Here is an 18,628-nt window from a genome sequence, read left to right on the forward strand (position 1 = left end):
GAAGCGCTTGACAGCCACGGCTATCTCTATGTGGCTGCTGAGGATGGAACTTGTGTCCTTCTGTTTGCAAGGTGAGTGAGCACCCAGCTACCTTTACCATCTCCAACCCTGTCACTGTTCCTACCCAGCAGGGCAGAAATACTCCCTGGCTCTTAGACTGGGGTTTGCAAGTGCCTCAGGGTACGCAATTAGGTACACACGTGAGACACAGAGCCAACCATGAGTGCGTTGCAGAGCCCTTGCCGTTAAAGCAGCTATTTGACTAAATGTTTACAGCAAGATGGAAGCTTCATTGTACCCTTGTTTAATGTTGACCTTTCTCCCAAATTGTCCCCCAAAAAGGTTACAAAGGGGTTATTGGTGATACCCTCCAGTGATCAGAACCATTGGTGAGGGTTGGGCTTTTAGCAGAAGTCATGCTACCACGCTAACTGATGGGGATCCTTGAGAGAGGAAACAGGCCAGTAGCCTACCAAGGTGTAACCCAAGAGCAAAAAATGACTTTAAAGGGTTCTAACAATGAGAACATATGATAGATGGAGAAATCCAGAGCCAATACTCTCAGATCCTTTTATAGCAATTATTGACTACTTTCTGCTCTAGAGCGATTTCTTTCTGAGGCCAAAACACTATCTGCAGGCACAGTGTCTTCATTTGCAATACTGAAACCAGAAGTATCTCAGTTTGGGATTCTTTTTTTTTAAGTTGGGGTTATTGCTGGTCTGGTCAGGCGGTAGTGGTGTACTCCTTTAATCCCAGCATTTGGGAGGCAGAGACAGGTGGATCTCAGTGAGTTTGAGGCCAGCCTGGTCTACAAAGCAAGTTTCAGGACAGCCAGGACTGTTGTTACACAGAGAAACCCTGACTCAAAACAAACAAACAAACAAACCAAACAACAAATAAATAAATAATTGGGGAGATTGCATGGACATGAGCTATATTGGGCATGTGACCCCGGTACCTAATCATGAGATCTACATCTGTGGCGCGCACACATCTGGCACACCTAGACTGATGGTGGTCTTGCACGTGGTTTATCGTACCTGTACTTGAACCACAGCCTGTTTGCAGGAGTCAGGAGTGGAATTTGCCTTGTGAGGTCCTGTTGGTTCTCAAAAAGATGTGGATTTGAGGCTTGCAGCTTGCTTCCAAAAGCAAATAAGCTAAGATGGTGGCAGCGGTCTGTTTGGAGTCCTGTGCACCAGGGAGAACACATATACAAACATGCACACACAGTAACGCATCACCAAAGTTAACCTGGCTTTGGCCACAGCTCATCATGTGTTCCTGGTGAGCTCTCAGTCAGTCTAGCCTTCCCCTGTCTCACGGCAGCATCATCTGTGAGCGTACGGGGTATTTATTTGTATATCCCCTTGGAGAAAGAGGCTATCAGAGTCTTCACACTTCTTATTTGGCAGGGTGGATCTTTGATCCCCTTGTGCCGATCGTGTGGCCACGATTTGGTGGGGGACTGGTAACTCGCCCGTCCTGGCCATTGCCTATCAGCCGAATCCTGCTGCGCCGCACGGTCCTCTGTGACAGACTTCACCCTCCTTTGTTCTTCATGGTGACGCTTGCGTCTCATCTTTGAAGAACCATCTCTCCTTGTGTTTTTCCTGTCTTCTGACTGAGCAGACGCTTGTCTTTTTACATATGCCTGTCACATTGTGGGTATTCGATGCATAGGAAAATGTATGCTTAAAATACTGTATTCACAATAATACCTGTTGTTGGGAAGTAGTATCCGTGAGAGCAGGGATCTAATTTGTCTTGGAAATAATGAGATGCCCTGTGCTTGGAAGGCTCTCTGACAACCTGGCAGAGTGGAGGTGTTCGGTTGCTATTTAAAAGAGAATAGCACAAAAAAAAAAAAAAAACCACAAAAAACCAAAGGAATGACCAAAAAAATTCACAAGCGTGGTATCACCTGGAAATTGTGTGAACATATGGTGTCTGACCCTTGGCCTATAAAAGAAGAGCTCAGGCCACCGTGATCGTTAGCTAGCCCAGTGTCCTTGCCTGGTTCACTTACAGCATTTGGCCTGTAGTCCATTCATTTGTAAAGGTCCTCAGTATTCCAACAGAGACATCAATACTTGTCATTCAAAAATCAGTCTTTGTCTTTGTTTTTAAGGGAGAAGGGCACACTATACAGGTATACACTGGCTCAATAAGGAATGGGTTGCTGGAAGAATGACTCTCTTTCCTCCTGGAAAAGACCTGACAAAGCAAAAACAAGCTGAAACCAACATAGTGAATGACATCACCTTGCAGCTTCCCCAAAGGCTGTCTCTAAAGTGGGCTGCTGCCAAGCCCACCTCCTGCTTGGAGGCTTGACACTTGCCATGTTTTCTACTGTGAATGGAAGATTGATTTTTAGTGTTCTTGGGTTCTTAATTCATACCCAAATAATGAAAGCTCGAATGATATAAGAAAACTATCATTTTCAATCACCTTTATACATTAAAGCAAATTGTCTCTAAACTTCCTCCAAACAGTGGTGAATGGGTGATACTCTCACCACCATCTGCACACGACAGCCACTCTGTAAGGCACAGTTATAAAGGGATCAGGGCCAAGAGCCCAAATATTACCACATTATAGCATTTTGAGTAGCTCTGCTCATTTTTTTTAATTGTTGGGAACAGGTGCTGGATGTTGCACACTGTCATTTCTTTGAATGTGCTCAATTTCCAAAGTCAATAAACTGAGAAAAATACCCTTTCACCTTCAAGTTAGTGAGACGGACAGTAACTTGTTTTCTCCTGAGTTATATATCATTCTGTCTTTAGATTAATAGCAACACACTCTCTGCATGGCATTGATCATCATAACGTTTTGGGGATCAAAATGTTTATCATTGTTGACCGTGTAGGCGTATAGTCCCAGCTACTTGGGAGGCTGAGGCAGGAAACTCATGAGCTCAAAGGCCAGCCTGGGCAACTTCGTGAGACTTGTTACAAAGGGCAAACTAAAAAGCAGGTTGGAGACACAATTCAGTGGTAGAGAGCCCCAGTCCTTGGGGGGAGACAGGAGATGCAGACAATGAAAGCAAGACAAGCTGGCTGATCAAGCTGTTTATTGGGGATTTCGTACAAGCTTACATAGGGGGACGTGGCATTGGATGGGGCAGAGGTCGTTAGACAGGAGGCGCTGAGAAATGGGACTGGGGGCTGTCAGAAGCAGGAAGCGTTTGATAAGCGGGAGATCTCACCAGGGAGTGCAGGTGTTAAGGAAGCATTGTTAAGCAATGGGTTATCTCTAAGGCAGCAAGCACCATGCCATCTGTGGGAAGGCACCTGAGTTTTGGAAAGTGCCTTTTGGGGAGAGAAATAGAGATTTACCGTGACCCAGTGGTCAACAGTAGAGTGCCTGTCTAGTGTGCATGGAGCTTTGGGTCCAAACCCTAGTACTTCAAAAATATAAAAGTTTTACAGACTTGATAGTGAAGAATCCAGAATTTTCATTAATATTCAAGAGTAAATGAAGTGCACTCCAGCCTTCGTTGTGAATTTTCACTCCATGTAGCTTAGGCCACCTAAGCAAAACGCTGAGAAGTTGCTGTACCTATAAATTTACTTCCTGACTGACTGTCTGTCTGTCTGTCTGACTGTGTGTCATGTGAACTGAAGAGCTCTGCATGTGGTTGATTCTCATAGGGGGCTTCTAGCAAAACAAAACAAAACAAAACAACAACAACAAAAAAAACAAAACAAAAAAAACGAGACTATGAACCAGGCAAAAACTGTAGGAAACATCCAAGCTAAATATGTATTTCAATAGCTTAGTTTTAGAGACCTAAGTAACTATTAATACAATCTATTGTTACTATATTTAATATGGTGATATGTTACTATAACAATAAAGTAACTAATGTATTATTTAACAATATAGCATGCATAAATCTACATTTTAATATCTTGGCAAATAAAATATTACACTCATTGCATAGTAATATAGTCCAGTGTGGGCAGAGCTAACAGTAATATAGTTCAGTGTGTATGTAATATATGTGTGTGTGTGCATACACATATATAGCAACACATACATGTTTTGTTCTATCCTTTCAAGAACAGTGCTTTCCTATGATTTCACATGGAAATGCTTTGAAAATAATAACACTCTATAGGAAAAACTATAGCAATGTCTGGTATAAACGTAATCCCAGAAAGTACAGTGAAAGCCACCACCATTTGTTCACTGTCAGATGAGACACATTGTCAGGTGAGACACATTGTCAGGTGGGACACATTGTCGGATAAGACACATTGTCAGGTGAGACACATTGTCGGATGAGACACATTGTCAGGTGAGACACATTGTCAGGTGAGACACATTGTCAGGTGAGACACATTGTCAAGTGAGTGGTCACACCGTCACTGGTTCACACACGAAGAGATAGACAGCGGTCTTGTGGTGATATCGTCTATGATGTATTAAAGCCCCTGGAGATCAGGCTGGAGAGATGGCTCAGTGGTCAAGAGCACTGGCTGCTCTCCCAAAGGACCCAGGTTCAATTCCCAGCACCTGCATGGCAGCTCACAACTCCTGTTTCAGAGGATCTGACACACACACATACGTGCAGGCAAACCACCAATGTGCATAAAATAAAATAAGTAATTAAAAAAAATAGTCACTGGAGATCAAAAAAGCAAAGTAGCCACACTAGTTAGCTACAGAAGCTGGGCGGTGGTGGTACACACCCTTAACCCCAGGATTTAGGATTAAGAGGTAGACGGAATTCTGTTAGTTCAAGGTCACACTGACTACACGAAATTGATAAAGTCCTAAAAGAAACAGCTCACTCAAAGGTGATCTCAGCACCTGGGATCACATGCCTTTAATCACAGCGTTAGGGAAGGGGAGACAGGAGTGATATGGGCAGAGAAAGGAATAAAAGGAGGAGGAGACAGGAATTAAGAGCCTTTTGCCTCTGAGGATTCCTGGAGACAGGATTGCCCTTTCTGCTGGGTAGAGGTAAGGTCTACTGGCTTGGCTGCTTTGCTTCTCTGATCTTCAGCCTGAAGCTTGAACCCCAATATCTATTCTCTGGGTCTTTCATTTTTTTGTGCCACAAGGCCTTGTGGTACCCTCTGTTCATCCTGGGTCTTAGGAAAACTGGGAATGACTGGGAATCCCTGGACCAGGCCTACTGGCTCAGGAATGGTACCTTCCCACTCCCGTGGTCCCCAAGTTCTCCTGTGTTGTGGGTCCTGTAGGTACATCAGGATCGGTGACAAAGAGTGCGAATTTAACGAGAACTTCCGTCTCATCCTACACACCAAACTGGCAAATCCCCACTACAAGCCAGAGCTACAAGCCCAGACGACCCTCCTCAATTTCACGGTCACAGAAGATGGTCTCGAAGCCCAGCTGCTGGCAGAGGTGGTCAGTGCCGAAAGGCCAGATTTGGAGAGGCTGAAGGTAAATAGTGCTGGGTCATCCCCGCCCCACCCCCACCCCCAGAACTTAACGGGGCACGCCCTCCGCACAGGAGACAATGCCAGGTGCTGTCACGTGACGTGGGATTCTGTAACTAAGACACGCGTGATGAGTTAGTGTGGAATTCCAGATGCCTAGTAATTAGAGCTGGGCCACAATGTGGCTTGGAGCCGGTCAGAGTTAGCTTCAGCTGTCTTCTTTACGAAACCCTTGTGGCATTTTCTTGATTGCTCATTGGTGTGAGAGGCTTCAGCCCCGGCAGGGGGCGGAGGGGTGGGGCGCGGACGAACTGGGGATCACGATGGGGACTCTATTGGAAAAAACTGGCGTTTTTCCTTTGCCAGCGGGTATCCATCAAAGACAGCACCTTGGTTAGGGGTGGGACCCCCATACCCACTTTCCTCTCTCAGTGCTGGGCTCCTGGGTGGCTGAACCTGTTCAGGCCTTGTGCCTCATGCTGCCAAACTCTCTATGAGTTCATAAGGGCGCCGGTTCTGTTGTGTCTGGAGGAGACTGTATCCCTGGAATCCTCCGTCATCTCCAGGTCTCAGGATCTTACTGCTTCCTCTTCCTTGTAGTTTCTTGAGTGCTTTGATGAAGACATTGCATTTGAGACAGAGTGCCCCCAAGGCTCTCACTCTTTGTACATTGTCCATTTGTGTGTGTGTGTGGGGGGGGGAGATCTGTGTTAGTACTTTCTGTCTTCTGCAAGGCACCATCTCTCTGTGGATGACTGAGCAAGGTTCTTGTTTGTCACCCTAAATTTTTCATTCCCAGTTTTATTTCGGTTTGGATTTTGTTTATTGATTCTATTTCTCTGTTAAGTTCTACTTCCATGCCTTGTATTATTTTCATTATTTCATCCACAGACTTCCTTAAGGCAGTTTATCCACATCCCCATTTTAGGTCCCTGACCGCATTGGTCATTCCTTTTTTGAAGTCCTTGTCTTGTGCTTCAGCCATATTGAATTTCTCAGGGCCTAACTGTAATAAAAAGTTACTGGGTTCTGGTGGAAGCCGTGTTTGTCTTGGTTATATTCGTGTTTGCGGTTTTATGCTGGGATCCAGGCATCTGGAGTAAAGATGTTTGAGGTGTTTCTTGGCATTGAGGTCTACCAGTCTTGCTTTTGTAGGGTGTATGTTCACTTCTTTGGTTGACATTGTCCTCTCTGGATCCTAGGTGAGTGTTGTGGCTGTGGGGGTGTCCCCCGGTGGAGAGTGTTTCTCAGTCGCAGCCTAACATGGCCACTGGTGTCCCTTGCCGAAAGTATTTGGGTATACTGGCAGCAGACACACAGCCATACATAACTGAGTCTTATTCTGAGATTGGCATTGTCTCTTCAGATAAAGGCTTTTGCCTGTGAGCATGCCTCTGTTTCTCTGGGTAGGCAATCTTATCTGTAGAGTAGATTTTGGCCTGTCTGCATCAGAGCCAAAGACTTCAGTTTCCTCCAGTATTTTTTTTCCTGTTATTTCAAAAGTTTCCCCCAAACAAACACCTCCTTTCATGAATATAAAACCTGCATCTTGAAGCTCTGTCACCTTTGACCCATTCTCATTGGCTGGATCTGGTTGGTGCAATTATGAAGGATGCTCATTCGATAGAATCCACTGGTCTTTGGCCTTCAAAGGACTTCCTTAGCCTTTTCAAACTGTTTCTTTATGAGACCGGACGTCTTAAAGCAGGCAGGTTTTCTCATTGTCTTTCTTCTAAGTTAACCTAGCTCTGACAAAGTTCCTCTTGGTGGGGTTTTGACAAGGAGAAGACTGTGAGCTTAAGACTTATCTAAAATGATGACAGTTCCCTTGAGTTTGCTCCTGCCCAAGGCAAATGTGGCTCATTCTTAGTCTTTTCAGTGAGAATGTGGCCTGACTCGCAGAGGCGCCCTGTGCCTGGGTGCCCATGAAGGTTTTGGCTCGCCTGCAATGGCCTCTTGTGGCTTAAGCGTTCTGATAGTGATTCTCTGATCTCGCCTGTATTTTCTGGTGACAGTTGGCCCAGGACCTCTGTTCGTGGTGAAAGATGGTTGTATAACGTTTTCCTAACTGTAAGCTCTTCCTCCCAATAGGACTCCAAGCTGTTTTAACGTCAGAGCGCAAGCCAGAAATTGATATTATTTTCCTAAACAGGCTCTTCCACCCTCGAAGCCTCGGATTCTAACCAAATGTTACCGCACCATCTGAATTTCTTAAGAGAATTTTTCACAGCTGTGATCAGTATGGTTTTACCATTGTGTCTCCTATCATGCTCGTAGTGACCCCTGTGATTGTGGGAACTGTCCTGAACAAAGCAGACACTGACCACCGTTCCTATGACATTTCCTATTAGCTGGCACTGACCAAGCACCAAAATGACTGTAAGATAGAGCTGAGGCAGCTTGAGAACGACCTGCTCCTGCGCCTCTCTGCCGCCGAGGGGAGCTTCCTGGATGACACTGAGCTGGTAGAGCGCCTGGAGACCACCAAGGCCACCGCGGCAGAGATAGAGCTCAAGGTAAGACCAGCAGAGAGCGCCTGGCAGGTTCAGTGCACTCTGCTGGGACGAAACGGACCAGGGCTGTCAACACAGAGGCACGGCTCTGGAAGGCAGCAAGAGAGAGTTTATCCTAGAGCCAGGCGTGAGTGACCGAGCCCTGGGAACGCAGATTCAGGATATGCCAAAGGCTATGCAACCTAGTGCGGCAGCAGATTCATGACGTTTTTATAGTAATAGAGAAAAGGAGAATCATACATCGGGACACTTACAAGGTACTGGTAGAGGCAGTAGGTGGGCAGGTCATAACAAAACAGGGATAACTCTGCTGTAGGCCTCGGCTGCTACCTAGTGACATTCTTAAGTTTTGGAGTTGGTAGAAGCTAGTGGCTTGCTGGGACTCATTTTAAAGGTTTTTTGGTAGCCACAAGGATATTAGGTCAGACAAGGGTGTGTGGGTCATGAATGGCTTTCGAGGGACGAAAAATAACAAGCGATAATTTGGCTCTGGTCGGCAATGTTTTAACTCTCCCTAGCCAGGAAGTTCGATCACTGGGCCTTGTAGAAGAGTCTTCTACATGGGTGTGACTCCCCCTCCCAGAATTTCAATTAATACAGTTTAATCAGGTTTGGCAATTCCTTTGAGAAGACAGATTTGATTGTGTTGTCGTTGGGTGGTTTTGCGGGTCAACCAGACACAAGCTAGAGTCATCAGAGAGGAAGGCGCCTCAGCTGAGGAAGCCTCTTTGAGATCCAGCTGGGAGGCATGTTCTCATTTAGTGATCCATGGGGGGAGGGCCCAGCCCATGGTGGGTGGTGCCATCCCTGGGCTGTTGGTGCTGGGATCTGTAAGAAGGTGGGTCGAGCAGCCGTGGAAAGCCAGCCAGTAAGCGGCTCCCCTTCATGGCCTCTGTAACCGTTTCTGCCTCCACCATCCTGCTGTTTGAGTTCCTGCCCTGACTTCCTTCGGTGGTGAACAGCAATGCTGAAGTGTAAGCCTAATAAACCCTTTCCTCCACAGCTTGCTTTTGTTTTTTGGGTTTTTTGTTTTGTTTTGTTTTTTGTTTTGGTCATGGTGTTTAGTCACAGCAATAGAAACCGTAACTAAGACCTTGTGTGACCTAGGCCATTGACCAAACAACCCTGAACAACTTAATCCACCGAGATAGGATTAGGAATAGGAATGTTCCAGTTTGGACTTCAAGTTCCACACAGCTCTAATCATTCCAGACTTTTTTTTCCTGTGTGACCGGTGTCGGAGCATACTGGTTTATATGGTAGAATCTAGAGGAAGGTGCAAAGCTCAGCTTCAGCAAATAATAATCACAGGGTGTCTCTCTTTTTTTTTTTAAGAGAAATCTTTGGAGCTCTTGTGTTTACAGGCCTGTGAAGGCAGGAAACCAAGCAGGGAATTGGTCCCCTTGCGGGTCTCCATGCATCATTTACCCTGGGAAGATAACATTTTTTCAAAAGATGATAAACCATTTCTTTCCTACAGCTTTCCAGCAGCCAAGGCACTTGGATCACAATGGGCCGTGTGTGTGTGTGTGTGTGTGTGTGTGTGTGTGTGTGTGTGTGTGTGTGTGTGAGTGTGTGTGTTATGGTGTGTGTGCACTTTGGACTTCCACAAAGCAGTCACTGACTGTTAACGCTGCGTAGTCTGGAAGGATGTAGGCCTGTTAATTTGCTTTGTGGAATATCCTCTATTCCTAAGTAATCCACTAATTACCCAGCCGGAGAGCTGTGTTGCCATACATTCAACATATGTGCCTTAAATTAAGCAAAAGAGAAATAGAATCCCAAATTACTCCATCCTTTAAAGTTAGTGGTTTCTAGGTGGCTCCTAAGATAGTAAAGATTAGGGCAATTAAGTAAATTAAGTCTTACCTTCGAGGTGAACTTCTTGTTGTGTCTTAAAATGTTGCTCCCTGTCTTCCTAATATATCACCGTGAAGCCACTTCCCTCTCTGCTCTCTGCATTTCACGTCCTCTCATTCTCGGATATTATGAGTTAAGACCATAGAAGTGTTTAGGGGGAAATACTCCATCACTTAACGCTGCAGGGCCAGCATGCGTTCTTAGAGAAAAAAGAAATAGGTTCTTGTTTTGTTTTTAGAAATGGGCATTTTTTGGACCCTTCAATAAAAACGAATATATTAGTTGGTGTGTGTGTGTGTGTGTGAGAGAGAGAGAGAGAGAGAGAGAGAGAGAGAGAGAGAGAGAGAGAGAGAGAGAAATTATTTTTCAGAGAAATCGTTGAAGCTAAAGTTGTGTTTACAGGCCTGTGGTTGCAGGAAACCGAGCAGGGAATGGTTCCCTGTGGGTCTCAATGCATCATTTACCCTGGGGAAAATGACTCAGAAAAAGTGCCCAGAGGGCTAACAAGTTAGAATAAACGGGAATGTTTGAGTATATGGAGATGTGGCCCTGCTGGAATTCAACAGCTGAGAGAGAGCCCCTCCTGCAGAGGCTGTCTAGGAAGTGTGGCTATCGAGCGAGCGTGCTGTCGACCTTGATTGCATTTGCAGACCTTTTACCTAATAGAATCATTGGCACTGAGTTGACCCAGCAGACTTTTAAAAGCCATCCCTGGGAAGTGATACAGCTGCGTTATTAAGGCCTGAACGAGAGACAGGAAGGTGACATTACTCTGCAGCAGATTCTGCAGATGTGTAACAATAAAAGTCATTGAAATCTATAGCAGCAACCGAGAGCCACATCCCCTCTCACCGGGATGCGGTTCATGGGGAAAGGTTATCCGAAAATAGGAATTTAAGAGTTTCTTTTAAAATAATTATTGGAGCCGGGCAGTGGCGGTGCTGCACGCCTCTAATCCCAGCACTCGGGAGGCAGAGGCAGGTGGATCTCTCTGTGAGTTTGAGGCCAGCCTGGTCTACAAGAGTGAGTTCCAGGATGGGCTCCAAAGTCACACAGAGAAACCCTGTCTTGAGAAACCAAATAATAATAATAATAATAATAATAAATAATTATTGTTTTTTGGATGTGATTGTGTGTGTGTGTGTGTGATATACACACAAGAATTGGGCTCCCATGCAGCACACTGTACGGAGGACCAAGGAGAACCCTCCAAAGTTGGTGGTTCTACCCACACGTGAGATTCCCAGCTCTGACTCAAGCCCGGGACCCGTGTGGTCAGAGCACTTTTACCTGTGAAGTTATCTCCCTGGCCCTAGATTTAGTCATTTCAGAAAAAAACTCAAGTCCATACATGCCAGGCATGTTGTGAATCTTACTGGTAATTCTTCCTTTGCTTGTTTTGTTTTTCTGAGTAGGGTTGTCGATGGTGTGATCTCTCTTTCTTGCACAAATAAAGCCAGTCTGGGGGGGGTCAGAGAATGGAGCTTGCCACTAGCTAACCATAGAGGTCTAGCATATCTAAGGGACATTTCTGTGAACCGGGATAATCTGAAAGACTGGACCCCCTTGCCTTGGCAAGATTTGCAGTCACTCTTTTTGGTGCCCTGTTTGTCCATTTTGGACAAGCGTACTGTCGGCAGTTGAGGCAAGGGCTTACCCTTACCACAAAGAACTTAAACTCCATGTCTTTGATGCCCATCATCTTCTCTGACATAGATTGGTGCTACCAGGAGCAGACATGTCTCATTGTCATCATAAAAGAGCCTGTGTTATTAAAACATGTTAAATGCCATATTCTGCAGATCTCTGAAGTGTTGGAAGATGACCTGTCTTTCTAATATATCTGTTTGACCTTGAAAACATACCTAAAGTTTAGCTATAGCTGACTACTAAACTACATTTCCTTATTTACTTGACAATAACTTTCAAGGACTAGAAATTTGTATTACATCATTAAAAGAGCTGTATAGATACAATACCTTGAGTATTAGAAGCATACAACAGTTCTCTCACTCTCTACCACAGACTGTTATTGGACACTCTGTGGTATTGCAGACCAGACTCAAACTTACAGCCGTCTCCTGGCTTAGCTTCCCAAGGACTGGGGTTGCAAACATGATCACAACATCGGGGCCAACCAGGGATAAGCTGCTCATTTCAGACATTCCTAAGCGTCCTTTCTTGGCTGGGATTTGTTTGGAAAACACGAAGATAAGTGACTGCTGTCGTTTGATCCCACCACAGGTGATACAAGCCAGGGAAAATGAAGGAAAAATCAACGAGACCAGAGAGTGCTACAGGCCAGTGGCAGCGAGAGCCTCTCTTCTGTACTTCGTTATTAACGACCTCAGGAAGATCAACCCCATCTATCAGTTCTCTTTGAAGGTAATGGCTGAAGGGGTGAAGGGAAATCCACAACCTGAGAAAGTCTGACCTTTTTTTTGCCCCCTGGAAATTAGCAATTTATTCCCTAGGCAGTCCTGGTAGATCAGGAGAAAGAACGAGGCAGGCAGTTTTAAGCCACTATTACACATATTGGGTATCCTAAAACATTCCAAGAAAGCATATAAGTTTTCTCCTCGTCAAAAAGGGTAATATTTTCAGATCACCCCAAAATTCACATTTTGTGATCCTAAGAGCTGGTTTGAGCCCAAAGGCCAGGTTCTGCCTGCCATGTCATTCCGCTCCTGGGAAGGGTCCCTTTGATTCTTGCTGTCAGTTTTGAAACAAATGTTTAATGAGAGCAATTACCTTGCAAGAGGCTTGTCATTGAGTGCAAAGGTTGTTTTTGTTTTGTTTTGTTTTTAATAAAAAAAAATTAGAGGTAGGCAAATGGCACATGGCACATTGAAAAGGCGAAGAACCTGGTGGGGAGGTTACCATGGGAACTGGGTGGGAGGAAGGAGAGAGAGCATCTACTAAAGTAGGCTTTGTTCAAAACACCGTAAGGTAATACTGCATCTGCTCATCATAAAGTTGTCTAAATAAGAAAAGCCACGGTACAGCCATGTGCAATCATCAGTTAGCTTTACTTGAGTGGATTATATATATATATATATATATATATATATATTATATATAATATATGTTATATATATATTATATATGTTATGATTTGTATTTTTATTTCTCTATAACACTCGAAATAGCATGTCGGTAGTTGCTGTGGTCTATACTTTAGACCCCGTGTTCATTTCAAGTTTTCGAGTAATTGACTCAGCAGGTCAAGGCACCACTGAGTCTTGACAACCTGAGTTGGATAGCCCGACCCACACAGAAGGGAAGAAAGAGCTCCACCCGTAGTCTTCTTCTGACCTCCACTGGGGGGGGGGCGGACATACATATGCCTTTAATGAACACGAAGGCTTATAAAAAGATGCATATATAGTGATAAACTGGAGACAGTTACTTTTCCAGGGGCACAGGCAAAGCCATCCAGAGGAAGTGGCATTTTAGCCTGTGCTTGAAGGAAAGGGAGGATTTGGCTACCTAGCAAGTATTGGGTAAACAGGACTGTGTGAGGCCCAGGGTATGAAGATGCATCTCTGGTCAGTGGGTAATGACAGTGAGGGCAAAAGTTACAGGAGACAGACCCCAAAGAGGAGGGCATCTTGGACTTGATCCGGTAGGGCTTCACTTAAGGAATCTAGATAATTGTGTTCTCTGGTGCAACAAGAAGTCACTGGAAGGTCTCGAGCAGAGGGCTGGTGTGATGGCAAAGGGCTTGGAGGTGAACAGACACTGGGTATGATTTGAATCTGCTACCTCAGGCCCTCGGACATCAGTGGAGTGTAACAACTGGAATGCCAAAAGCCTTGACACACACACATAGTGTGGCTGGATTTTAACAACAGCAAGAGTGTATGAGGAGAATGAGGAACCTAACCCAGTGAGCCTACATTTAACAAATGCCCAGCTAGACGAAGGTATGACAAGGAAACCACAGGGTGATCCTTGTGAGTCTAACAGCGAAACTCCCCCTGAACACCGGGAGAGCAGATCCAGCCGCAAAAGTAAAATCCAGGCTTATTGCAATATTTAAGGTTTACGGCCCTGAAGAGAGACTGTTAGGAAAAATGAAGAGATAAGCTATGGACCGGCAAAAATCAAAACTCATGATACGTAATAACAAAGAATTTGTTGCTGTGTCTGAAGAACATAGACAGGCTGGATAGACATGGAGAGTAAGACACAAACATGCCTTTTGAGAAAAATGTTCAACAGTGATCACAGAAATGCCAAATCAAAGCAGGCTGAGGTCTTACCATGCTGGGAAAAGAGCACCGTCAGTAAAACGCTTGCCACACCAGCATGAGTACCTGAGTTCAATCCCCAGCATCCACGTCAGGCATCAGGCATGGTGGGAGTTAGAGGAAGTGGAGGTTGAAATAGGTTCACGCCTTGAGCGTACTAACTAGTCAACCTAGCCTAAAAGGGCAGCTCTAGACCCGTACAGACCCTGTCTCACAAAAAAAAAAAAAAAAAAAAAGGTCGGCTACACCTAATCAATAATACCTGAGGTTGACCTTTGGCTTCCAAACACACGTGCATGAAGACATGCACACACACTCACACACCGAGATTAGTAATAATAAGTAACAGAGGGTTGAGGACACACACCTGCCTGCTGAAATTAGCAACAGAGGGCCGTGGATACGGCTCAGTAGTAGAGCACTTGCAGAGCAGGTGCTAGGCCAGTATTTATTTCCTGTGTCTGACACCATTGGCTCTTACTTTCTCTCGTACATACTACAGACCAAACCATTCTGTGCCCTCCTGCCGAAAGTAGATCCGTGTAGAGAGACAGACGTGTACACAAACCCATCCGTCCTGGTCACCCATTGTGACCAGACATGAAATAAAACAGTAAATACTAAGAGTAATTTCAAAACAAGCAGTACTCATAAGACATCCCAAAAGCAGCGGATGGAATTACATAACAGACAACATGATGAAGACATGCTAAGGATTTGGATAGACATCTTACCAAAGAAGAGACGGAAAAATAGACAAACAACCATATGCAAAATGTTTGACGTCACTGCTTAGGAAGGACGCAAGTCAGAACCATAGCAGGCATTGCCTCCAGCAGGTTAGGACCACTATAGGAGTCAGAGTAGTGAAAATGTGGGGAGATTTACAGTCTTTGCCCTTGCTGCCCTGGGGATGGTGATCGGTTGAGCATCTGTGGAAAAGAGGATAGCATTTCCTCAAAAATTAAAAGTGGTGTGAGCCAGCAGCAAACCCACCTTCCAACTGTACGTGCAAAATGACGGAAAGAGCCTCTTGAAGACACAGTGCACGACCCATCTTCATAGCGGGAGCAGCGACAGTTAAGCCAATGGCAGAGACCATCCAAATGTCTGCCAGTGAATGAAAGGGGTCACCAGCGTGGCCTGTGCATGCAGTAGAACACCAATCAGCCTTTACGAGGAAGGAAATGCTGAAGCATGCCATGACCTGGCAGAACCCAGAAACCGTCATCCGGAGGGAAATAAACCAGCCACGGAGTTGAACACCTCATGACTCCAACTCAAGTGAGACACCTGGATTGGTCAAAGATATGGATGCAAAGTAGAATAGTGGTTATCAAGGACTTGGGGTGGGGGGAAGAATGAATAGTCGGCAAATAGACTCAGTTTTGCAGGATGAAAATGTTTTGAAGTAGGGTGGCATACCTTAATACTGCTTACTATCCACTTAAAATAGTTACCATAGTAATTGTTTTATAGGTGTTTTAACCATAATTTGAAAGTAATAAGATTGGAGAATATATATGGAAGGAGAGAGGACGGTCTGGTTCAGTTGCTAGGATGGGACATGCAAATGGATTTTGTAGAATCGTTTTTAGAACAGCCATGACCTGTGCATACTGACATACGCCTATAATTCTAGCACTTGGGAGGCAAAGGCGACAGAATTGACATAAATTCAAAGCTACTCTTATTTACAAAGTGAGATCCAGGCCAGGATAGATAACAGAAGATCATATCCTGTCAAATGGGCACTCGTACACACACACACACACACACACACACACACCCATGCACGCACATTACACACACATACACATGCACAGGTATCATGACAGCAAATCTTAAATGACCATTTGCCTTATGGCACAAACTCAGTTTTAGAAGCTCATGTAAGTCTCAAAGAAGCCCTACCTTGTCCTCTCTCCCCATTAGATAAGCAATAAAATGTGGGAGCTGGAGAAGTGGCTCAGAGGTTACCAGCACTGGTTGCTTTTCCAGGGGTCCTGAGTTCAATTCCCAGAAACCACAGGGTGGCTCACAACCATCCGTAATGAGATCTGGTGCCCTCTTCTGACATGCAGGGAGAACCCCGTACACATAATAAATAATCTTTAACAACAACAACAAAAAGTCAACTCTGCCCTGTGTCTGATGCTACCTAGACACACAAGCATTACTTTACCCTCTCTCTAATAGTCACATTAACCCTTCCAGGCTTTCAACTCCCTGTTCCACAGAGCCATCCAGCAGGCTGACAAGGTGGAGGATACTCAGGATCGCATTTGTGTCCTAATAGAGAGCATCACCCATGCCACCTTCCTCTACACCAGCCAAGCGCTGTTTGAGAAGGACAAGCTCACATTCCTGTCCCAAATGACTTTTCAGGTGAGGACAACAGTCGCTGGAAGCTTCCCAGAACCCCAGGCCGACACCTTCGTTTGTTGTCTTCCTGCCCAAAGGGAACCAGAAATATGTTTGCAGGAACTTTTGATGACAAGGAACTTGAGCATGTAATGGCTTTTGCATAGGGCATTTTGGGTTAGGTGTCTGACAACCATTACCCTAAGAAACACCAGCGAGATGCTCTTTCATTTTCTCTGGTTCTATACAGGAACTCTCTAAGCTCCTACCAAAAATGTTCCTTGAGGTCAAGGTTATGAATCCCTTTTAAAATCCTCACAGCTGGGCGGTGGTGGCGCACTCGGAGGCAGAGGCAGGCGGGTCTCTGTGAGTTCGAGGCTGGGCTGGACTGACAGCCTCCAAAACAATACAGAGGAACCCTGTCTCGTAAAAACCAAAAAAAAAAAAAAAAAGTCCTCCTCACAGGGGCTCTTTCATGTTGTTGCTAACAGCAGAAGTTTCTACTACAAGCTCCGTAGGATCCCATTATATAAAGTTAATGTCTTTCTGAACAAGTACATCTCAAAAATCATTAAAACACGGCACAACAAAGTAATTAGCTTAGTTTAGCCATCCCACAATGTAACCACGTACCAAAACGTCACATTTTATTATTTATATATATAATATATCAATTAAAATATAATTTAAAATATTTTTGCCTCAAGAAATAAGTAAAAATGCCCCCATCTGAGCCTCATGCTCCTGCATTTGGTGAGTCCAGCTTGTCATTTCTTCCCTTTTCATATAAACGCCTACAGAAGTCTCTGCTTACATAAAGGGGTCCATGATAAGTAAGGAAAATGACTCTGGGTCCTGATGAAGTAAGCATGCTCTTAGTGTTGTGCCCAAGTTCTGAAACTCCCTCCCCAAATCACCAAGAGACCCATTCTGATGCAAAAGCAAAGAGTCTTTTATTGTCATTTAACGAGCTAACCCCATTAGCGTGGGCCCTTCGTCCACTCATGATGGAGGATGCTTGAAGAAGGACTCAGGGGAACCACGAAGCAGGTATATATTGGGTAGTGGGGGGGGTGTCTGTAACAGTCTCAGGATTGGTGCGCTTCCGGGTTTGGACCACATGCCCTGTGTCGATTGGTCAACAAGTTGTTATGGCCCACAGGCCCTCCCAGGGCTGTTGCTATGCTCTGCACGTCACTGTTGTGCACTTGTACTGTAAAGCACACCCAGAGCCGTAAAGCACAGCCCTGCCAGCTAACTTCTGATTGGTTCCTTACCACGAGGTGGGCATCTGACCTCCTAGTGGCCAGGACAGGAGCGGCAAGTTTCAGTCAAGCACAAGAGTCTTTTCTGTAGCCTGTCATGGCTACTAAAGCAGGGAGGGTGGGGCTGGTCCCTTCGTTAGGAGCTAGTCCAGTGGGGGCAGGGACGAAAGCTCATCTCATACATGTTGTTTACTGCCGCAGGTGTTGGAACTGGAAAAACTGAACCCTCACAAGTATTTTCTACCCATTGCTGGTTTGGGTTTTGAGATCATACGCATAATCCTAAGAGTCTCTGTTTCAGATCCAGAACGGACCCTGCCAGGATTCTCCCCACGCATGCTTGTGCTGTGATTTTGACGGAAACCGACTCATGTCTTTGCACTTGTGTGTTCTCTCAAGATTTTGCTGAGAAGGAACGAGATCGACCCCCTGGAGTTGGACTTCCTGCTTCGGTTCACAGTTGAGCACACCTACGCAAGTCCCGTTGATTTTCTAACCCCTCAGTCATGGAGTGCTGTCAAGGTACACGAGGCGTTTGCTTCCTCCGTTCTTCGATACTTTTTTAATGTGGGGGAAACAGTCCATAAAAAGATGACCTGGAGGGGGCCGGAGAGATAGCTCGGCAGTTAAGAACCCCCGGCTGCTCTTCCAGAGGGCCTGGGTTCAATTCCCAGCCCCCACGTGGCAGCTCACAACCATCTGTAACTCCAGTTACAGGGAATCTGACACCTTCACGCCAATGCACAAAAAATAAGATTAAATAAATGTATTTTTAAAAGATAATATAGATATCCCTCACATGTTAGAAACATACTATACACTTTGCATCATTCAGCTGGCTATTTTCTTATTCAAAGATAAAGGAGCGGGTGGATCTCTGTGAGTTCGAGGCCAGCCTGGTCTACAGAGCAAGTTCCAGGACAGCCTCCAAAGCTACAGAGAAACCCTGTCTC

General features: G+C 45.2%; 1 protein-coding gene across 1 annotated transcript in view; it reads left to right on the forward strand.

Annotated features, from left to right (window-relative positions):
- The window catches only part of Dnah11 (dynein axonemal heavy chain 11), a 308,279-nt gene that overhangs the window by 252,310 nt on the left and 37,341 nt on the right, over positions 1 to 18,628 (forward strand). The window contains exons 66-70 of the mRNA XM_040742314.1: positions 5,220 to 5,424; positions 7,772 to 7,936; positions 12,038 to 12,178; positions 16,264 to 16,434; positions 18,075 to 18,197. Coding sequence (XP_040598248.1) covers positions 5,220 to 5,424; positions 7,772 to 7,936; positions 12,038 to 12,178; positions 16,264 to 16,434; positions 18,075 to 18,197 — 805 coding nt within the window. The remainder of the gene's footprint in view (positions 1 to 5,219; positions 5,425 to 7,771; positions 7,937 to 12,037; positions 12,179 to 16,263; positions 16,435 to 18,074; positions 18,198 to 18,628) is intronic.

This window comes from Mesocricetus auratus, unplaced genomic scaffold (genome assembly GCF_017639785.1).
Source record: "Mesocricetus auratus isolate SY011 unplaced genomic scaffold, BCM_Maur_2.0 Super-Scaffold_15014, whole genome shotgun sequence".
NCBI classification, from domain to species: Eukaryota; Metazoa; Chordata; class Mammalia; order Rodentia; family Cricetidae; genus Mesocricetus; species Mesocricetus auratus.